Source organism: Octopus bimaculoides, chromosome 15 (assembly GCF_046866305.1).
Source record: "Octopus bimaculoides isolate indiv1 chromosome 15, ASM4686630v1, whole genome shotgun sequence".
In the NCBI taxonomy this organism is placed as follows: Eukaryota; Metazoa; Mollusca; class Cephalopoda; order Octopoda; family Octopodidae; genus Octopus; species Octopus bimaculoides.
This window is the reverse complement of record NC_142942.1, coordinates 37,978,009-38,002,818: the sequence shown is the minus strand read 5'-3', so window position 1 is coordinate 38,002,818 and position 24,810 is coordinate 37,978,009. Positions and strand designations below refer to the sequence as shown.

The following is a 24,810-nucleotide window of genomic DNA, read 5'->3' as shown; positions in this document are numbered from 1 at the left end:
CATTCCGTGACACCTTCCCTGTTAACATTTCTGGTCCCGTAAATGCAGTTATGATTATTATTCATTTTGAGATAGCGTTTATAAGGTTATGCAATCACCAGTATTTTTTCACTAAGTGGGTTGCCAACCACGGCGTAGAGTTCGCATCTAAACTCACATTCTGTAGGATGGCCTTTGACTCCCATGAGTTCATCCGTCCTCTCATGGGTCTTGCTTTTCTTCCCGAATGATGTCCAGCTGCCATCCTCCTCACCCAGCATTCTTGGTGAGTTTTGCTGGTTTAGTCTCCGTCGACCCCTATCAATTAGTATGTTTATTTTAAACCTAATTACAGCGTAAACTCACCAACACCTGTAGCTCGCTAAAAATTCCCTTCAAACTAACACAATAAGGCAAATACAAAATATGAAACTGATGGTTTCTACTTTCCGCCATCACTGCCTGGTCTAACTCATTTACCTTAATTTTCTTCATCAATCTCATCTAGTTGTAAGTAATATCATCATCATTAATACTACTACTACTACTACTACTACTGTAGTTATTGCTATTTTCACTAACACTAACACTTTTACTATCATTATTACTACCAAATTCACCTTTAGTATCACTATCATTATTTCAATCATCTTTACTACAATTTTTATCAAGATTTCAGCTATCGGTAACGGATCACACCGCCGAAACACAAGCAACTCTTCAATGTTGGAGGTATAAGCAAAACAAAATAGAAATACAATGTCTCATCTGAAATTTGAGGAGAAAAAGAAAACCGATTTTAATGCTTGTTTAAATGTTATTCTATATGTAAAAGAAGTAAACGAATAATTTTACCTAGTCCTTAAATTCTTTAGTCCATTAGTCCAAAATGCGAGCATAAAGTCAAGTGTTGTTGCTGTTCGTGTTCTTGTTTTTGTTCTTGTTCTTGTTCAACCAAATGAAGTCACATGTATTTCCAATTATAAATGAGTCAAACATGTATTTCCAATTATAAGTGGGTCAAAATCTGATGTTCTGAGTCCTTGACGGGATTGAAGTTATTTAACTATTCTAATATCCCCCGAAACGGTGGGAGTTTCGAATATCCTTTCGTTTATCCTCAAACATACGACCTTAAGTTCTTATCTTAAACATGTTAGTATGATCTAAATATGCATGATTCTTTAAAGCTATAAAACTTATTCATTTTGTCTGCTAGCATCTTTATATACACAATATAATATTTATGTTTGTTGTATATTTTTTGTATCTATACCATTTAGGTAATAGCCCATGACCAACTAGGGAGAGGCCTTAGGGGACAATCTACATTGCTAATTTCTGTTAACGACATTAACGATAACGTTCCTTACTTTGAAGACACCCCTGTTATCAACATTGAACCCTGGACTAGAGTAGGTACCAAACTGAAGACTCTAAAAGCCATTGACAAGGATGTTACTGCTAAAAACAATAAAGTTATATACCTTTTAAAATCTGGTGGTGTTGGCAAATTTCAAGTGGATTTTGAAACTGGTGAGTTTCATTTGCTGAAAGAAATAAGCACGAGGTAGATTTCTAAATAGTGTAATGACTGCATGAAATTTGATTGAGAAATAGCAGACTTTTTTCTTACAGTGTGTATATTATCTAAACTGGCACCATTTTTGCATTTTTCTATCTATAAACTTCACTGTTATCTCTTTCGTCACGCATATTCTGCCTTATTTCATATTAAATTCAATTAACAATGCACTTATATTAGAGCACCATTAAGTATTTCCCATTTTGTTTATATTTTGTCTTTATTTTGTTTTTTACACGTTGATTTAAAAACAGTTTCTGTTTAGTTCGCTTACATTTATGCTCACGATTAAACACACTAATGGCCAAAGTTAAATTGATACCAGACCTCCAACTAAAATGTAAGTGCTTTACATTCGGTCGCGTTAAACGCAATGTTATATTATCATCTGGTAATTATTTACAGTCTATCTAGCTGTAAATTATTACCATATTATGGTATATGGCGGCGCAACATATCGTTGAAATCGGTGTGAAGCGAGCCTTTTATAAAATATTTCGTATGTGAGAACAGATTCGAATCCTTTAGTTAACGTCTTGATGCAATGCACAGACACGAAATCATTTTTTTTTTAATACGCATGTGCTAAAAATGAGTCATCATTACGATACAGGTTAGTAGAGCAGCAGCTATGATTTCTAGCATTAATGTATCTTAACGTTTGACTAAGAGCACAATCAACTAAATCGCTATACTTTACAGAATATTTCAAATAATGTTCAGAAAAATGAAGCCATAAAATATTAAACATTTTCTGAAAACGATTTAAGTTTTCCTTATTTCTTTTCCTTAACATTCGGTTTGTTTAATCATTTTTTTAATTGCGCCAGAAGCATTTATTAGAAATATGCAACTTCAGGAAAATAAATAGTTATTGATTTCATTTTTTTTTATGTCTGAAAATTAAGACGAAGCTATAAAGCTTTATTACAAGTGAAATAACTGTAGCTGAAATGCGTGCATGTTTTATAAATCTATGGGTATTTGCTTTTTATCATAGAAATTGTTAGCTATTTTAATGCATATTCTAAATGGGGAGGTTGGGAGCAGTTAGTTTAAATCACTGGCACGTTTCCTGAAAACATTGCCAACATAAACATTGCCAACATTTGCAAACATATCATGGACACTTGAATTGATAGATGAAGAAACTTCATTTTCTAAATGCTAAAACATTTTAACTTACTAGTGAAATGTCACCCTGGCTGAAAGTATTCTGTTATTTATAATATATTAAGAAAAGAGTTTTGTTTTTATTCCAAATTCTCACTTATAAAATGTTACGAAAACCATAGTTTTTTTGTTTTTTTTTCATTTATGTATTTTCCGCCTCAATTTCTTCCTTAAGATATATATATATATATATATATATATATATATATATATATATATATATATATATGCAGAGAGAGACAACAGAGGTAGAGAGTGTCATCTAAGAATCAGTAGACCAGAAAAATAAGCAATCGTATATTTGTCAGCAGTCAGTATGTGAATTAAAGTCGAAAGTAGTCACCATTTTTCCATACCTAACATCTCTGACAAGAGTACTTTATAGTAAGTAGAAATCGTCAGTTTATCTAATATCCAGCGTGAAACCTACTGGTAAGTATAGGTATAATGGATTTATGATACATTATTGTATACTCTGTGTGTGTATGTATGTATGTATGTATGTATGTATGATGTGGACTTGAAAGACGTATGCTACTTCACAAAAACATTCTTTCGGAATCAGATTCCAAAAGGCAAAGATGTATAAGAAATTTGAATAATATCTGTCACATGTGTTTTAAACCCTGTCAGTCAGCAGCTAGTCTTAACTAGTCTGAGGGCTCAGCAACGGAGGGATTATACTGTGTGATTGGGCATGGTGTTTGTGCTGATTGGATGGCTATCATCTGTCAAGATGAAGCAATCATCATTATGTATGTATGCATGTATGCATACATGTATGTATGTATATATATATAGAGAGAGAGACAGAGACAGAGACAGACAGACAGATAAGTATGTATGGAAACTGCCAGAGGTGGTGGAGCGTCACAAACAATGATCTGCGGATTTTGTTCTCCTCTCTGTACACTGAATTCAAACCGCACCTTGGCATAAATTATCGTAAACTTAACTCGTCCCGTGGTTTAACATCATTACCTGGTGTCTTGGATATATATATATAATTGTCCAATAACTTTTCATACATAAAAAAACAGGTACTCGTATATCAGGTAACAGAGTGGGTTCAAATTTATACAATATTATAAATTGCTTCATTACAACCAATTCAGATTTTGTATTAAAAATGTTCCAAGTGTAGAAGAGTAATTTAAAAGTCGTCAGATACATATGCTGCTTGTGTAGAGATAACGTTACATGCCTGCTCAACGGTCAAAGCCACACAGATGTCATGTATGTGCGGAAGAAGTAGTACTGAAGTTTCCCTTGTGTGCAGTGCAAGTACAGAGATATATGGGTTCAAAGAAAAGTACTTCAATGTGCAGATTTAACAAAATCCTCTTAAATTTCAGGAGACATAACATCACAACTTACAACATTGGCGAAGAACATTTGACTATTGATAGAAAATATTGCACCATATAATATCAACTGAAGATTACTGGAAAAGTGCGGACTTTTCTTCAACAGTAGTGGAAGATACAGCCATTGTTTAATGGAGAAGATAGTTATTCTGAAGAATTCACTTTAACCAGGGCCCTTACTTAATCTAAGGAGGAAGTTTTGTCCTTTGTCCTCATGATCGAAAATATATTTTAACCAACTTAGCAATGACAGTTGACATTTTGCTCTATTTTTTCCCATAAGTAACATCACCTAGCGCTTATACACACTCATACATATACGCGCCCACGCCTGTTTTAGAAACACTCCTCCTCCAATCCCTTTCCTTCAAATCTATTTCTCTCCTCTTCCAAAATTTAGTGGACAAGTGCAACTTGAATGCTGACATGTAGACCAATAATTAAACGGTTTAGTCTAAGGACTTAACGGCCAGTTTTATTTTTTAGACAGCATTTTTCTATCCGTGAGTTTCGTTCCTGGTATTTTTCACATCACTGTGAGATGTAAATTGAATGTAGTGCTTTCAGACCGCCAGTGCAAAAGAGCTCAAGCTCTTCCATTCAACTATGTCTGGTGACTGTTAAATTACCTTTCCACACGTAGAAGGTTCTTTAGCACGAAAACGTACTGTAACATGAACTGGCTGTTATAAAATAATGTATCCCCCCTAACCCTAACCCCACATCGTCCACCATGTTCTGTGCTTTCTTTGCAAGATGAGTAGAGTTTCTAGCACCTAATTCAACCTCACTTTCTTGAATAAAGCACTGTGAGTCCATTATATCTCTCGAACAGCCCTGCGTATCAAATTCGAGATATTTGGAGAAGATTCGTCCACTATTCTTGCACCAAACGTAAACTTTCCGCGGCTGGATTTGAACTCAGAACAACAAGAGGTAGAACAATTACCGCGATCCTCTAACCATTCTGCTAATCTACCCTTAACCCAACCCACTGTATCATATGCATGTGTATATTACACATTTTAATACCTTTCAATTTATTTTTTATTCGGAAACTAAGGCAACCGTTATTGGCCTAACGTTTTCTATTCATCACCATTTCAGATCAATATTGAAATAAACAAACAAGCTAAAATTATTATTGATCAATTCAAGTTATGACACAAAAGTTGATCTGTATAATTTAGAATTCGCTACTGAGATATGTTTACTAATGCAAAGTAAGCTAAATATGGAATCTAATTACAAGTATTTTGTGATTGTTTTTCTTGCAATTACGAAACGAGCATGAATATGAGGCTTTTAAACGTGCCATATCCATAAATAGTCACCAAATTAGCATTTTTTGTTAAAATTTTATTTGAATTTGTATGAAAACACGAAATGCTGCTTGAAACTTCATTATATTTTAAGAGCAGTAAAAACTGTATGGCCAATAAAGTATTATTCATATTAATCAACTCTGATTTTGAAGGGATTTCATTTCTTGCGCGGGTGTTTATTAAATGTATTTTGAAAATGCAGATATTTGTATTCCACTAGAGAACGACTATTCTATCATAAATTGCTATATGCACAATGAGCAATGACAATTAAAACACTGATTGCATATTTATTCCTAATATGTTCCGGCAGATTCGAACATGTATCTGGAAAGTTATAAACACTCATTTTATTCATAAATCATTTGGCTGACGAGAGACAATGGTATCAAGGCACTGTTTGTACCAGAGTCCCCATACACTAATGAATTGGATGTGCTCTAAACAGACATTCGTCTCCGAGGAAAAGTTGTTCTATGACGAGACATAATAGCGATTAGCATATTCGCGTTCAGACACGACGAAACATTATGAATAAATGTGCAAATTCTTGTCTATATTCTGTTATAGCAATTCTTTTAGTATGAATGCTATATATTATAGGTAAATTCTCTAATACAGGTTCATTAACTTGGTTTTGATTTCTAGCTAAAAGCATTTTTCAATTTCTTCTCTTCTCCCCGTTAAATCTACCTATAAAACAAACAAATATCAGTTCTCATTGAGACAGTGAGCTGGCAGAATTGTTTGAACGCCGTACAAGATGCTTAGCAGCATTTCATACGTCTTTACGTTCTGAATTTAAATTCTGCCGGCGTCGACTTTGCCTTTCATCTTTTCGGAGTCGATAAAATAAGCACTAGTTGAGCACTGTGGTCGATAACATCAACTTACCCACCCCCTCCGAAATTGCTGGCCTTGTACCAAGATCTGAAACCAATATTCGTTCTCATTTCTGGTACTATCCAACCAGAAAGAAAATGGCTGCATTTTGCTTCCTTTCCACTTAAAAGTGGAAGTGGCCAGGACGAAATTTCATCTTTCCTAGCGGAAAAAATTCCAAAAGCTTTTAGCCTGTCTAAAATATAATAACTCAGTTGTCCTTCCTGATGAAGGAGTGACAGCAATTCCTTGTTCTTACATTTTTATGAGAGCAGAGATTTAAAAATTACAGTTTACAGATATCAATATTTAAAAGGAAAAATATATAATTTGAGAACTCTATTGCAATCTAGAGTGGAAAGGGGAAGGAAGAATTGATCCTAGTATTGGATCGCAGCTTATATTTATTGACCCTGTAAGGATAAATGGTAAAATTGACCTCAACTGTATTTAAACTCAGATTTCCAGAATGAATACCGCAAGGCATCCTCTCCGGTGCTCAATGTTTCTGCCACTTTTTAAAGAAATACTTAATGCAACATATAGATATTATAGCGTTCCACCCTAGTGGTATATTTATATCTAAACTTAGTATATCTATAATTATATTATGTAATGCGTGATTTTAAGTCAATGTGGTGCTATTTAAGGTAATTTGGCTACTATTTCTAGCAGGTTGAAAGTAGGACTTTCTCCTTGGCTCGTCACGACGTAATCGAAGTAGTTTCATGTTTAGTATCACCTGAGAAAACTGTCACAAATACTCCGAGGCTTAATTGCAGAATGATGCATTCTTCTCTGTTAACGTAAATGTATTAACTGCAAGTAACACTGCTGAAACAAAGTACATATTTTTTTAAATTAAAAATAGTAGAAAACTCCTTTTTCCACATATTTATGTATCTAAATTATTTAATTCTTACAAAACGAATATGGAGTAAATTGAGCGATATTATACCAGATTCAGTAAATACTGTATCGAGTCCTAATGCTCATAGGGCCGGTTACCCGGTTTCTGTAACACATAAGTGATCGGCATAACTGCATTTTACCTGAACCGGCGCCAATCAGTCAGTGGTTTTACTCTTTTAGAATTAAGAGGACTAGAGCAACATGATTACATCATGACGAGCCAAAGAGAAAGTCCTCCTCTCAACCTGCTAGAAATAATAGCCAAATCACCCTAAATAGCACCACATTGACTTAAAATCACGCATTACATAATATAATCATAGATATGCTAAGTTTTTTGCTTAATAACCCAACGCATCACCCGATCCGGAAATCGAAACCGCTATCTTACAGTTGTGAATGTTCCGCTCTAATCACTAGGACATGCGCCTTCATTCAAGTCCAGTAGCCTCAAAGGAATTCCAAAATTAGGTCATAAAATTTTGCTTTCATTATATACATAGAATATCCAGTGTACTACTGATATTTGGGGGAAGGGAATTAGCCGATATCACCAACCCTAATACACAACTGGTACTTTATTTTATCGACCTCGAAGAGATTAAAGGCAAAGTTTACCGGCAAAGTTGACCTCGCAGGTATTTGAGAGTAAAGATGTACGAAACGCCATCAAGCATTTTTTCCGATGTGCTAACGATTCTGTCAGCTCCCAGCCTTAATTATATATACAAATATAAAATATATGTAACGAAATGTTAGCGCCAAGCAGTGCTTAGGTATAAGCAAAATTTAGTTTTGTTAAAATATGTTTGTGACAGATTTCAACAGTTAAAAGGCAAATTCATTGCAGTTACCGTGGAGAAAATTTCTTTTTACCATAAGAGAGATATTTTGTCTACAGTAACTGCAGTGAATTTGACTTTTAACATTTGAAATATGTCACATATTTTAACTAACCTAAATTTTGCATATTTGTGTGTTGCTTCTAATTTTAGGGCAAATAAAATACATTTTCAAAAATTTAGATTTATAAGTTTTTTTCTTGTATAATTATCAAACTCAGATTTGTCATTTCTATAGAACATGTTTTTTATACTTTTAGAAATTTGCATTTTTAGCTATTGCTTATGTACATGTATAAGTTCCAAACAGAATTATTTTTCTATTAGAGTAAGTCTTCAGGTCAACTTAATGTTAAAAAATAGAGTTATATTAATATTCCACAAGCCCTTCCAATATATATTTCAATTATATTCATTTCCTTCTTTAGTGTTTCTTTGAATAGATATTACGTGAGTGTGTGTGTGTGTGTGTGTGCGTGTGAGTTCATGCGTGTGTGTGTAAATGCATATATATGTATGCATATATACATATATATATATATATATATATAACTACACACACAAACACACACGTACATGCAAGTATATACACAGGTATACAGTGCTTACAAATTCATACATACATGTAAATGTATTTGCATGTGTAGATGTTCATATTTCTATGATACACACACACACACACACACACACACACACATAGATGCGCGCGAGAGAGAGAAAGAGACAGAGAGAGTTGTGTATTGCAGAAGTTTTGAGACTTTTTTAGAAGAGGCAGTTATAACTATCCTAGATTATTATAATTTTAGCACATCATTTCTATACATCTAAATAAGCTGACCTGCCAACCTTTGTTATTCCAGATTGAAGAAAACGGGTGTACCAACACTTTGAATACACCCTTCAAAACACTTCTTCTCAAAGCTGACTAGTTTGCAGAATGCTGTTGCGACGTGAAGACAATTTGGAAGTTCTGTATGCAATAAAGTTTTGTGTTAAACTGGGTGAACACGCCATAGAACCTTATATACCAGTTTGCTCATGGATTAACTTGCACGAGTCGAGCATCTTTTTTCCTTTGGTACAAGAGACCAGGCAAAGCAGGTTCACCTACAAGTTCATGATGGTCCCCATTTGGAGCAGAAAGGATAGCATCTTCATCCACTAGGCTCCTCTAGTCAAACAGTCAACAAAGAGTACTTTATGAAGTTTCTGAGGGTGTTCAGGAAAATATTTCTTAACAAAAGGCCAAAGCACCTGCCACAGAAGAATGCACAAGTCTATAATTCAGTCCTGATAACCCACTACTTCATAAAACTTTCCCTCATCCTCCCTACAGTCCAGACCTTAATCCCTGTGACTTTTGGTTGTTCCCCTAGCTGAAGGAGAAGGTGAAGGAAGTTATTGCGAGAATCCGGGACATTTTCACGTTGGAGGACTTATGTGGGGGTCTTCACGAAGTAGCTAGAGAGCTACAGAAAGTGTACTGGAGTCAAAAGATTCTACTTTGAAGGCGATTAGAGTTTTGTACTTCGTTGAAATTGATGTGACACCTGAAATAGCTTCAAAACTTCTGAAATGCACCTTGTATATGAGAGAGAGACAGACAGACAAACAGACTGACAGATTTGTATGTCTGTATGTGTGAGTGTGTATCTATATATATAAGTTATGCGGCTTTTTCAATTGCATGAACAAAAAGTCGCAGGGGGACGGAATAAACTACCTGCATCAACTTGCTATACAAACAGGTAGTAATTTTACCTTCTCCTCATTCATAGTGCAAGTTCTGAAGAGTACAGTTATTTTTTCAAAGCTATATTGGAAGTGACACAGGAGCACATTTGGCATGTTTTGCGAGTTCAATAAAAGTAACAACGCATCGGAAAGTGCGAGGAATATTAATGCAGAATATGGGGATCGGACAATAAGCGCATGCCGGTCTCAACTGTGGTTCCAGAAATATATATACAAAGATATAAATATATACATATATATACACATTCTCAATTTTATATATATATATGCAATTACGCATGTGTGTGTATATAAATAGATATACATATACAACATAATAAAATATTGTGTGTGTGTGTGTGTGTGTGTGTGTGTGTGTGTGTGTGTGTGTGTGTGTGTGTGTGCCTACTTACATATCTATCGTGCGTGAAATAGAGAAAGTGGTGTCAATTTTTTCTAGATTTCGTATATATATGAGCAACATTAGTAAACAACATCAAATCAAAGCATAATTTCTTCTGCACCGTCAATTAATAATTATTTTGAATGAAATATAGAAATACACCGACAATTCCTGCACATGTATTCACATTTGTGATAACGGGCGTGATAATTTGAAAAGCTAATTTCTGTTTACCTTTTGCTTTCTATTTTTTATAATTCACAAGAATTTTACACATGACGCAAAATAGGATCTCGTTATTCATTCTGCACCTAATCTTGGTTAGTCTAAACATAAAGTTGTGAAGACTATCTTCAAAGTTTGTTCGTTAAATGATTCTTTTGATGATTTTTTTAAAAATTTTATTTTGAGTACCATGTGTTTTGCCTTCCATATTTTTCTATGTATAGAAAATTATCAGGAAGAAAATGTAAAAATGGAAGCTTTAGTTCCTTATCATTGGTTCGGTAGTTTTATAGCTTTAAAGCAAGTTCATAAACACAGCTGAAGATTCTGCTTTAAGCAATCCTCATAAATTTTCTATTCATATTTTTCGATAATTATCATTTGTTGTCATGCTGTGTACATTACGATAGAAAAATCTCAGCTTTAGTGTGTTTGTGAATTATATATCATTCTCTTTTTCAGGTGAACTTACAACTGTTGATATAATTACACGTGAGCCCCAACAGGAAACATATACACTCGATTTACAGATAATTGATTCAGGGGAACCCCGTCTTTCTTCTAAAGGTCAAGTTATTATCCACACGTCAGTGAATAAACCACCAGCTGTCATGAAGAAACATTACTTTAAAGTACAAGAAAATGTTACACCCGGTTTCACTGTAGGCAAAATTAATGCTTCTGATCCTAATACCAACACAAGTATGAAGGAGAAACTGAAATTTTCAATCTCCGACTCTGACAGTAAGAACATATTCATTTCTATTTATTTTTGTAAATGTGGCTCAGGATATTCGCCATTTAAATCACAATTACAAACATACATACTTCATCGAATTCAAACCATTGTTGCTTCAATTTCCCTTAATCTAACTTAATGGCTTCTAACTCTTTTGTTGTGCTCTGAAATCCTTATTAATGTTAAAAGTCAAATTTAATTTAAACTCTTTTTGTAAAGATTATATGTCTGTGTGCCTGTGTTTGTCCCCCACCACCACCACTTGACAAGCGGTGCTGATGTGTTTACGTCATTTGGTTTTCATCTTTTTTTTACATTGTTTTTCTTTATACAACACACTCTTTTTTCTTTAATTTCAATACGAAGAAGGATTATTACCTCAGTATATAATTATAGAGAGTAGTGAAAATAACATAGTCTCCAATGAATAACAACGCTTCAGACCTGAGGCCTTTCTTTTATTTATAGCATATTAATATGAAAAAGCTGCTACAGGGTCAATTGAACTACGAGAGATAGCAGTCCAATCTCTCTCATCTTAGTGTCTTAAAAAATTACTAAGCTGTGGGGTCGAAATTACGCGTTGGATAATGTACTTAGGAGTTCAGAGCGCCGCGAAAAAGAAACGATGAGTATGGGTTAAAGACGCTTATCATGGTTCAGGTCGATGAGAATTGAGATGAGAGTGGCTATACAAGAATCTCATTTTCCTTTCAGCAGGAACTGGACCTCTTCTAAAACCTAATGAAAATAAATCGGTGATATTTTAGACTTGTTTAGTGAGCGAACTGGTAGAACTGTTCGCACCCCAGACAAAATGCTTAGCAGCATTTCGTACGTCCTTATGTTCAGTGTTCAAATTCCGCTGAGGTCAACTTTGCCTTTTCGGTGTTGACAAAATAAGTACTAGTCGATATCACCGACTTACTCGATTCCCTAAAATTGCTGGCCTCGTGTCAAAATGTGAGGTTAATATTTCCCAATCATTGTTAAAATATATATTGGGTCATCCCATAATTAATACGGCTATTTTATACTTCTTTTATTTTAAAAAAATTAAGATAAACAAAGTTATTTTTTAATCTAAAATATACTCTCCTTCATTTTCAACAATGCTCTTCCATCTATCTGGCCCTCTTGCAAAACTCACTTGTCCGTGACGAAAAATACTCCTCCAGTACTGTTCTGACCTCGAATACAGAATTCATATTTTTTTCCGTCCAAATAATTTTGAAAACTGCGGAATAAATGATAATCAGATAGTGCAATGTCTAGCGAATATGGTGGGTGAGACATCGTTTCCCATTCAAACTGCTCCAGCCTTTCGAATGTCATCCTTTTTATATGGAGCCAAGCATTATCCGGATGGAAGAACACTTTTTGTCTTGAAACCAAAGATGGTCATTTACCGATGGCGTGCAGGCGTCTATGAATCGCAAAATGACCTAATCCAAGCTTCTCTGCTAGTTCCTCAACTGTTACGATGAGATTTTCTTCCACCGGGGTTTGCAGGATGTCCTCGTCGAGCTCTACAGATCTTCCAGGGTTCCAGGATGAGGCTCGTCTTCTAAGCAGTAGTTTCCGGCTCGGAATTTCTGGAACCACAATTGACACTGATTTACGCTTATTGTCCAATCCCCATATACTGCATTAATATTCCTCGCACTTTTGTTACTTGTTGCCTTATTGAACTCATTAAGCAAAATATGCTGAATATCCTCCATTATAGCTTTGAATAAATAACTGTTAAAATCGAACTGCACTCTTCAAAACTTGCACTAAGAATAAATACAACGTAAAATTACTATCTGCTTTTATAGCAAGCTAATGCAGGTAGTTTATCCCACCCACCTCCGACTTTTAGTTCATACAATTGAAAAAAACCGCATTACTTATGGGATGACCCAATATGAGGCGCTAAGCTGGCAGAATCGTTAGCACGCTAGGCAAAATGCTTAGCGGCATTCGGTCTGTCTGTACCTTCTGAATTCAAATTCCGCCGGGGTCGACTTTGCCTGTTATCCGTTCAGAAACGATGATTATGAAGCAATATTAACTTATTTTTGAATAAGTGTCCACTAAAGAGCTACAACTGTCAAGCATTGTACATTTTCTTTGTATTTTTCCAGCTTCTTAATGTCAATTATAATCAAGTAGTTCAAATTATTCTCATTCGCCATACGTATTGAAAAGAAATTTCTTTGCAAAAGAAAATGAAAAAAATGAAAGTAAACAAATCATGACTGAAGTACTTGAAGAAAATATTTGAGAGTTTGGAAAAGAAAATCAAAATAATTATTTTCTTTAAATGTCTTATTTTAAAATATACCAGAATATCTAGTCAGTTGCTGTATATTAAAAGTAGATTTCAAAGGTACACTTTTAGAACCCAACTTCGATTTTGCATTATTTAACTTGACGTTCACCCTTAATTCTATTGAGAACTGCATTTACACAACAAATCTCACTTTTTCATAAAGCACAGGATACTGTTACTATTGAGATCAAATTCTGGCACAAGGCCAGCAATTTTGGAGGGAGGGATCAAGTAGAATACATCAACCCCGGTGCTCAATTGATGCTTATTTTATCGACCCCGAAAGGATGGAAGGCAAAGTCGACCTTTGTAGAATCTGAACAAAAAGATGGAGGAAATGCCACTAAACATTTTTCCTGGCGTGCTAATGATTCTGTCAGCACGCCGCCTTAGGATAGTGTTAGCATTCCTTTCTACTATAGGTACAAGGCCTGAAATTTTGTGGGAGAGGGAAGAGTCGATCACATTTATTCCAGTGCTTAACTGGTACTTGTTTTATCGACTTCGAAAGTATGAAAAGCAAAGTCGATCTTGGTGGAATTTAAACTAAGAAAGTAAAGACGGACGAAATGCCGCTAAACATTTTGCCCGGTGCGCTCGTGATTTTTAACTTTTCTAGGCACAAGGCCCGATATTTTGGGGGGAGGTGGCCAGTCGATTAGATCGACCCCAGTACACAACTGGTACTTAATTTATCGGCCCCGAAAGGGTGACAGGCAAAGTCGACCTCGGCGGAATTTGAACTCAGAACGTAAAGACAAATGAAATACCGCTAAGCATTTCTCCCGGCGCGCCAACGTTTCTGCCAGCTCGCCGCCTGTGTTAATATTGATAATTAGTGTTTTATGTTTTCACATAAAGGTAAATATTAAACAACTTATATCAACATGTAAAGAGTGTAGATATGGCTATGCGATCGATATCGATAATGTTGAAAGTTTATGCAAAAAGTTATCAAAGTTCCTATCTACATATGATCATATAAATTCGGTGTTTCACTCTGGAGAAGAAATTTAATAACCAACTGCCATTCTTAGACGTATTAGAACAAAAGAAGTAATAAAGATGTTAGAATGTATATAACTATACATAAACATTGCTAAAGTGAAGCTAACAGCAAGTAATAAATGGTAGAAAGACTGTGCTTAATAAGATATACATTAGTTAGTATGAATAACCATTTATTCCAGGCGAATATAAATCAATGTTTCTGTAAACATATTTCATGACGTGAAACGTAAATTGTCTGTAATTGTCTATTTTACTTTCTGTATAAGTGACTCAATATGGTTATCTCTACAGTAGCGGAAAAGTTCAAGCCTAGAATGATGGTAATAAGGAAATTAGCATGGAAGTCTTCTTCAGTCACAAAGAGTTTTAAAAAAAGAAACATCCCCCGCTGCGTCCAACAAAAATTACAACTAAACCGATACACATTTAAACACAAATACTAACAATTTAAAAAAGCGCAAAAATTGTATCGAAAATTCTATTTTAGATTACAATAACTAGAGCACCCCCAAAAAATCAAATTCTCCTTTAGCTTGCTTAGTGAGATAAAAAGAGTGAAAGAAAATGCAAATAAAAGTTATGGCACAGATGAATACCTCCAAGGCCAAGGAATTTACCCAAGAATGGCAAAAAAGAAAGGCATATACTTCTGTTTTTCAAAAACAGAGTTAGGGCTTTAATATATTCTTGAAAGAACTGGAAGATATTCTGCCCAATGAGTGACAGAATATGAGCTGTACCACCTAGTCGACCTGGTCAAGGAAGAATTTCTAGCTATGGGAGTTTATAGCCACATATATATACATATATATATATATATGTACACACACATATATACATGTATATATATATATATATATATATATACAATTCAAATATCCAGTCTTGTTATATCATGTGTCACGCTGTTTCTTGCCCTAGGATTACATTGAAGTACATGAATCTATGGAATACTCAGCCATTTGTATTTCAATTCAATATGTAAATGATTAAGCTGATCGAACAACCTAAAACTTACAATCTAGAATGCCTACTCAGCCATGATTTTTTTTTTCATTAATAACTTATATGTATACATTTTCAGATTTACCCTTTACTATCGATGAAAATACGGGAATGGTGGTTACTAAAACATTGCTCGACGCGGAGACAACCTTAAGCTATACATTTCAGATATTGGTGGCAGATAGTGGATATCCTTCAAATACCGTTTCGTCAACTGTAAGCGTTGATATTATCGATGTTAATGATAATCCACCAAAATTCTCTCAACAGTTATATTCTGCAACTCTCGTTGAAGATAATTCTAAGCCAATTCAAAACCAACAAGTAAAGTTTGTAAGTACCTTTTGGATTATTGCTGTCAGTGCTGCTTTTCTTTGCTGTCGATGTTACTTGTAGTTGTTACTGTCGTTGATGTTCTTGTAGTTGCTTTACTGCGTACTTTTATTTATTACAGATCTTTTTTTTAATTTGCTAAAGAAGGTATTTATAATTGAACACTTCAGGCGAATGTAACAACTTGTCAACCAGTAATATTGACCTATACTTTCTAATGTCAGATATTTTACTTAAAAGACAAGAAAAAAATTCACATCGCAAACGTGTTGCTAACAGCAATTGATGTCATGAAAAAAAGTAGGATGAAATACTTGCTTTTTGCAGTTGATGTTTATTGTTTTTGTTTGGTGATATTGGTAGTAGTGATGTTGTGTTATTTCTGTTGCAGTTTTGTATTTTGCAGTTATTTCTGATAAAAATGTATTGCTACTGTTGCTGTATATACATTCTAGTCAAATTTCGAAAGTTCTGTGCACGTATTATTTAAATATCTCGTGTTTTTGCCTATTTCCGTTGAATCTAATTATCTATAATCAAACACAACTAAGCCGAAAACATCGCGTTGTCTCAAAGTCCCCTTACGCTTGTGAATCGTGCCTGTTATTAACAAACGTCGTCTAAAGGGAGATGATCTCTGACGAAGAAAAACAATAGTGATCAGATATTCATAATAATAGACAGTAACTGTCTGGATTATGCGTACATACAATTAATTATTAAATATCAATATTGTTCTTCAAGATTTCTCTACTTCGGTAATCAGACATTTTAGTGTTGTACAGTATTTACAGGTTATTCCTCTTGTGTTTTCTATTCAGCTCTTTTAATTACAATATGAAGATTTCATTACTGACAGCTAATAAAAATTCCAGAGCATTTACAACAGAAAGTTCTTGAACTAATTTAAGATCTTCAGATAATTAAGCTCATATTTCCTGTTTCTGCTTTATGTTCCACTGTCCTACAAGACTGTGACATTGTCATATTAACAGTATTAAAATTCTCTAATAGAATGAAAAGTTGTCAGTGAGAACGCAGTCGAGGCATGTGTAAGATATAGAGAAAAAAAAGCATCTAAAAGCTATAATAAATAGTATTGCGAAAAATGAAATTTATTAGTTTAGAAATTCTTTAGTTCAAGAAACAAAAATATTCAAATCCGAAATTATTAAAGTTTGTTTCTCTTTCTCCATTTTTTTCTCCTTCCTTTTTCTATTTATTCCCTGGCACTTTGCTTGCTGCTAAGTGTTAATGCATTCGATGTAAATGGAATTGTGCAAATGGGCTTGTTCTATTAATATCTTCCTTTCAATGCTTGAAATCTCGAATAACAAAGAATGATAGACGGAAAAGACAGAAACTGGTTTTTTTTTTTTTTTAATACAAAGAGAGTAACTAAGGAAATAAAAGAAGATAACTGCTACTAGGATAAATGAATAAATTTGATACTGAGGTGGGACGAGCAGGAAAGGAGATGGAGCTATTGCAAAGGCTTTCATCACAAAAATAAATGTAATAAACAAAAACTTTATCATTCAACATATGCATATTCTGATACATGCACGCATGCGCATGCACGCATGCGCATGCACGCATGCGCATACACGCAGATACACACATACTGCATGCATATGTGCATATAACGACATGTCTCATGTAGGCACGAATGTACGCGTGTACATATATATATATATATATATATATATATATATAATGTATATGAAAATATACAAATCTTTTAGATATATAAATATGTCAAGGATAAATATGTAAATACAAAATATAAAATATTATTACGCCGCGCGACCTCCTGATACTGCCAACAGGCTCCAACAGTCTGTGTCCGTAGCTCAGAAGATATACAGGCGAGTTCAGCAAGCCAACTTGCTTAGAAAGAAAAGAGTGGTAGTTATAGAAGTGAGAAGAGTTGAAAATAACAAACAAAAACCGTTACGCATAAGCAACATAGAATAATTTTAATTAAGAGGCGAACAAATATTAATGGAATATATTTCAGAGAGTTATTTCATTTACATCTGGAATGTATAGATGATTTATTTTCTATCTTTTTTTTTTCCAACTGGACACTGTTACTTCTGAATTCACGTTAGTCCGGTACCAGCTTCATACTCTGCATTCTTTACGTTGCCAAGTTCACTGACTATTTTCGCAACTAGTTCAAAACTTTCCACCTTACAAAGACGCTGCTGTTCACATTAACCGAGTCACATTCACCTTCGCATCGAACCGACTTGTAAGCGTTCTCCTCGCAGCAAAGACGCCACTGTTCACACAAACCACTGATGCCAACTTCACATTGACTATTTTCGCAGCCAGTTCAAAACCGTCACGGTTCACATTAACTACTGACATTTACAGTCGCAATACATATTCCACTTCTGACACCAACTACAGTGTCAATTTTTCAATACGAACTGCTCGATCTCAACCGCCGCACATCGGCCCACACATCGACTACTACATAAAACCGCTCTCATCGACTTCCAGCACATCATATGTCAATGTCATACATCGTCTTCCAGCAGACTTCGAACCACGTGTTCGACATCCGCTCAGGGCATAATTACTATTGAAGTCAATAGGAAACTGTTGGATGAAAAGCTATAAGATGTAACAGAAAAATATAAATTAGCGAATGACGCCCTTTTAGAAGTAAAGAGTTATAGAAAAATATGTAGGAATCGTTTCTTTATAATAATAATAATAATAATATACCAACGCTATTAACAAATAAATGAGTGCCTGTTTTTGTGACTTAGATTTCTTGACAACTATATGAGTGTATATATTTATTTATATATATTATAGATAGATAGATAGATAGATAGATAGTTAGATAGATAGATAGATAGATAGATAGATAGATAGATAGATAGATAGATAGATAGATATACACACACACATACATACATACATACATACATACATACATACATACATACATACATACATACGAACGCGTAAGTACTGATAGAGCAGCATATATAGGATAAAATCCTTACAGAGTTGAAAAATATGTCAGCAACTAGCCATGTTTGTTTTTATGTTCAGTTATAATAAAAACAATTTTACATCAATCAAATTGTTAACTCTGTACTTTTTGTAGAGTACAAATTTATTATTCTTAAACAAGAATGCTAAATAGTGACTTCGAACTAGGCCATCGTCGGGCGGGAGCAGTCCGACGATAGCTTAGCTCGTCAAAGCTTTGAAGTCACTGTCAACAACATTCTTGTTTAAAATGTTAAATATATATGTACATGTGTATATATATATGTATGTGTGTGTGCATATGTGTGTGTGCGCGCACGGGCATTTTTGTTTTTATATGAATATGCTATTTTTTTATTCTTTTACTTGTTTCAGTCATTTTACTGTGGCTATGCTGGAGCATAGCCTTTAGTCGACCAAATCGACCACTGGACCTATTCTTTGTAAGCCTAGTACTTATTCTATCGGTCTTTTTTGCCGAACCGCTACGTTACGGGGACGTAAACGCATCAGCATCAGTTGTCGAGCGATCCTGGGGGGACAAACACACACACACACACACACACACACACACACACACACACATAGTAGTAGGCACTCCGTCGCTTACGACGTCGAGGGTTCCAGTCGAACCGATCAACGGAACAGCCTGCTCGTGAAATTAACGTGCAAGTGGCTGAGCACTCCGCAGACACGTGTACCCTTAACGTAGTTCTCGGGGATATTCAGCGTGACACAGTGTGACAAGGCTGGCCCTTTGAAATACAAGTACAACAGAAATAGGAAGAAAGAGTGAGAGAAAGTTGTGGTGAAAGAGTACAGCAGGGTTCGCCACCATCCCCTGCCGGAGCCTCGTAGAGCTTTAGGTGTTTTCGCTCAATAAACACTCACAACGCCCGGCCTGGGAATCGAAACCGCGATTCTATGACCTCGAGTCCACTGCCCTAACCACTGGGCCATTGCACCTCCACTCACATATACATACATACATACATACATACATACATACATATACACAAACACACGACGGGCCTCTTTCAGATTCCGTCTACCAAATCCATTCACAAGGCTTTGGTCGGCCCGAGGCTATAGTAGAAGACACTTGCCCAAGGTACCACGCAGTGGGACTGAACCCGGAACCATGTGGTTGGTAAACAAGCTTCTTACCACACTGCAACTCCTGCGCCTATCGTATATGTTGTTCGTATTTTTTTTAGTTTGATGGCACTATATTGCCTTTATTATTGTCTTTTATTACGTACATGATTTGGAGCTTCGACATGAACCATTATCATTCCCACTAGCACTAGCAGTATCTGCACTAGCAGTATCTGCACTAGCAGTATCTGCACTAGCAGTATCTGCACTAGCAGTATCTGCAGTAGCAGTATCTGCACTAGCAGCCTCATCATCATTCACAACAACATTGTCGTCGTTATCATCATCTACCCTGGTTAACTCAGCAAAAATGAAACTGAATATGTGGAGAGATGATTAAAAGGAAACATCAGTCAAATATATCGGTAATATTAAATAATAGTTTGACTTCTCTGAATTACAAATTACTTTCTATCTGAAATTAATTAAAATGCTATACCTTGTCCTTTCCTGCCAACCAATATCCTTGAGTTTCTTATATCAAATATAGTTTCTTTACTGAATACGACACTAACACAAAATCTTGTCTGATATTTTATGAATAAGGATGCCTACATATTTGTACGTGATAGAATGACAGAATGTGATGGCATCAACACAAGTTCTCTCTCTCTCTCTCTCTCTCTCTCTCTCTCTCTCTCTCTCTCTCTCTCTCTCTCTCTCTCTTTCTCTCAATACGCGTGTTTCAGTTAAAGATAATGCTGTGAAGTGTCCAAAAATTCAAATTAGGCAATACCAAACTGTACTTCCTGCGTTGTATGCAGAATAACATTTCAACCAATATCTCTTTTATTATGTCCTACGGCGTACAAGCAGAAATAGATTCTCGTTTCCAGTTTACATGTAGCCAATAGGTTTTAAAATGTTCGAAAGAATGTCAAAGGGAAAGTAGTTAAGAAGAAATATTGGCAATACGCAAAGTTAATACTTTCATAAATCATGACTAGGCCCGAGTAAAACAAATTTCCAAGTTATTTAATAAATATTTGACACTTCTCCCGTCTAATGTGGTTAATCTATATGAACTATAGCTAAGCTACCTTATTTCACTCAAAGTGTAATGAAAAGAAACTAGTAGACAATATGGATGCTGCTAGACAAATTTTTGCTTCAAATTTTGGCACAAGTTCGGGGTACTTATTTTATCGGTCCCGAAAGGATGAAAAGCAAAAATCAACCTCGGTGAAATTTGAACTCAGAACCTATTAGCATTTTGCCCGGCCTACTAACAACTCTGCCAGCTCGTCGCCTTACTGCTAAACGAATATTTTCATATTTTATCAATTACGGAAAACATCTTTGAGCATGTTCCTGTCTCATTAACGCCTCACCCGTGAAGTATAGCCTTTAGGGTACTGCGCCACACTGATTAGTGGAGGAAAATAGAATCGTTTGCATAATATATTAATCAGACGTCTTACGAACGAAAAACATCACTCCTGTATCCGGAGTTAGCTGACGTACTTACCGAAGGAACAGGAATATATTATCAACATTTTCCTGCATTACTTCATTAAATCTTTTATGTTTTTAACATCATATATGTAAGCACCACCACCTTTTCTATTACTTCTCATGCGGATGACGGCTATTAAATATATGTATATTTCTTTGTACCTATACAAAGTAACTAATAAAACAGAAAACTAAATGAAACTAGTCTGTGTACAGCTTATGAAAACATCATCATCATCATCATCATCATCATCGTTTAACGTCCGCCTTCCATGCTAGCATGGGTTGGACGATTTGACTGAGGACTGGTGAAACCGGATGGCAACAGCAGGCTCCAATCTAATTTGGCAGAGTTTCTACAGCTGGATGCCCTTCCTAACGCCAACCACTCAGAAAGTGTAGTGGGTGCTTTTACGTGTCACCCGCACGAAAACGGCCACGCTCGAAATGGTGTCTTTTATGTGCCACCCGCACAAGAGCCAGTCCAGGGGCACTGGCAACGATCTCGCTCGAAAACCCTACAAGGCCAGTCAGGCGGTATATATATATATATATATATATATATATATATATATATATATATATATATATATATATATATATATATATATATACATATATGTCTGTACGTATTGTCGTCGTCGTTTAACGTCCGCTTTCCATGCTAGCATGGGTTGGACGATTTGACTAAGGAATGGTGAAACCAGATGGCTACACCAGGCTCCAATCTGATTTGGCAGTGTTTCTACAGCTGGATGCCCTTCCTAAAGCCAACCACTCAGAGAGTGTAGTGGGTGCATTTACGTGTCACCCGCACGAAGGCCAGTCAGGCGGTACTGGCAAAGGCCACGCTCATCTCGCTCGAGAAACCTCATGTGTCACCCGCACAAGAGCCAGCCCAGGGGCACTAGCAACGAACTCGCTCGAAAATCCCAGAACCCCACACAAGAGCCAGTTCAGGGGCACCGGCAACGATCTCGCTCGAAGAAATTTCATGTGTCACCAGCACAAGAGCCAGTCTAGGGGCACTGGCAACGATCTCGCTCGAAAAACCTCATGTGTCATCCGCACAAGAGCCAGCCCAGGGGCACCGGCAACGATCCCGCTCGGATGATTTCATGTGTCGCCCGCACATGAGCCAATCCGGGGGCACTGGCAACGATCCCGCTCGAAATACTTCATGTGTCGCCCGCACATGAGCCAGTCCAGGGGCACTGGCAACGATCCCATCCCGCTCAAGGCATTCCATGTGTCGCCCGCACACGAGCCAGCCCAGGGGCACCGGTAACAATCTCGCTTGAAAAACCTCATTGTCACCCGCACAAGAGCCGGTCCAAGGGCACCGGCAACGATTTCGCTCGAAAGATTTCATGTGTCGCCCGCACATGAGCCAGTCCAGGGGCACTGGCAACGATCCCGCTCAAAACATTTCATGTGTCACTCGCACAAGAGCCAGTCCATGGGCACTGGCAACGATCTCGCACGAAAGATATCATGTGTCGCCCGCATATGAGCCAGTCCAGGGGCACTGGCAACGATCCCGCTCGAAAGACATCATGTGTCGCCCGCACATGAGCCAGTCCAGGGGCACTGGCAACGATCCCGCTCGAAAGATTTCATGTGTCACCCACACATGAGCCAGTCCAGGGGCACCGGCAACGATCTCGCTCGAAAAAACCTCATGTGTCACCCGCACAAGAGCCAGTCCAGGGGCACTGGCAACGATCTCGCATGAAAGATATCATGTGTCGCCCGCACATGAGCCAATCCGGGGGCACTGGCAACGATCCCGCTCGAAATACTTCATGTGTCGCCCGCACATGAGCCAGTCCAGGGGCTCTGGCAACGATCCCATCCCGCTCGAAACATTTCATGTGTCGCCCGCACATGGGCCAGTCCAGGGGCACTGGCAACGATCCCGCTCGAAAGATTTCATGTGTTGCCTGCACATGAGCCAGTCCAGGGGCATTGGCAACGATCTCGCTCGAAAATCCTATGACGGCCCCGCACAATGCCAGTTCAGGGGCACGGCAACAATCTATTTCTATTTCACTTGCCTCAACAGGTCTTCGCAATTGTATTTAGTGTCCAATTTTAATTTAACTTGATTTCGATTTCACTTGCCTCAACAGGTCTTCACAAGTGGAATTTGGAATTTAGTGTCCAATGAAGGAAGGAAGGTACGCATAAGTGGGCTGGCTGGGCCTTAGATTTAGGTCTCATTTGGCTTGCCGGGTCTTCTTACGCACAGTATATTTCCAAAGGTCTCGGTCAGAAGTCATCGCCTCGGTGAGGCCCAATGTTCGAAGGTCGTGCCTTACCACCTCATCCCAGGTCTTCCTGGGCCTACCTCTTCCACAGGTTCCCTCAACTGTTAAGGTGTGGCACTTTTTCACACAGCTATCCTCATCCATTCTCGCTACATGACCATACCAGCGCAGTCGTCTCTCTTGCACACTACAACTGATGCTTCGTAAGTTCAACTTTTCTCTCAAGGTACTGATACTCTGTCTAGTATGCACACTGACATTACACATCCATCGGAGCATACTGGCTTCATTCCTTGCGAGCCTACGCATGTCCTCAGCAGTCACGGCCCATGTTTCACTGCCATGAAGCATGGCTGTTCGTACACATGCGTCATACAATCTGCCTTTTACTCTGAGAGAGAGACCCTTTGTCGCCAGCAGAGGTAAGAGCTCTCTGAACTTTGCCCAGGCTATTCTAATTCTAGTAGCTACGCTTTCAGCGCACCCACCTCCACTGCTAATTTGGTCACCAAGATAGCGGAAGCTATCAACCACTTCTAGTTTTTCTCTCTGGAATGTGGCAGAAGTTGTTTTCTGCACATTTCCAGTATTTATAGCTCCAGAACATATGCTGCAAACAAAAACTAACTTCCTAGTTAACCTTCCTTTGATATTGCTGCACCTCTTATAGCTTGCACTGGGTGCATCTTATAGAGTTACTTCCCACTCCTTTTCTACAGATCGAGCAGAGCCATCTACCTGAAGGGGTTTGTGTTTTGTCTGCTTTCCTACTTATGAGGACTTTGGTTTTAGCTAGGTTGACTCTAAGGCCCTTCGATTCTAGTCCTTGCTTCCATACCTGAAACTTCTCCTCTAATTGTGATAGTGACTCAGCAATTAGTGCAAAGTCATCAGCATAGAGGAGCTCCCAGGGGCATCCTGTCTTGAATTCCTCTGTTATAGCCTGGAGAACTATTATAAATAGGAGGGGGCTGAGGACAGAACCTTGGTGGACCCCTACCTCCACCCGGAATTCTTCACTGTACTCTCTGCCAATCCTCACCTTACTGACAGAGTTTCTGTACATGGCTCGCACAGCTC

At 37.0% G+C, this 24,810-nt stretch overlaps 1 protein-coding gene across 1 annotated transcript in view; it reads left to right on the top strand.

Annotated features, from left to right (window-relative positions):
- LOC106875431 (protocadherin Fat 4) overlaps positions 1-24,810 on the top strand; it is a 483,503-nt gene that overhangs the window by 284,878 nt on the left and 173,815 nt on the right. The window contains exons 22-24 of the mRNA XM_089363753.1: positions 1,263-1,515; positions 10,890-11,171; positions 15,579-15,832. Coding sequence (XP_089219879.1) covers positions 1,263-1,515; positions 10,890-11,171; positions 15,579-15,832 — 789 coding nt within the window. The remainder of the gene's footprint in view (positions 1-1,262; positions 1,516-10,889; positions 11,172-15,578; positions 15,833-24,810) is intronic.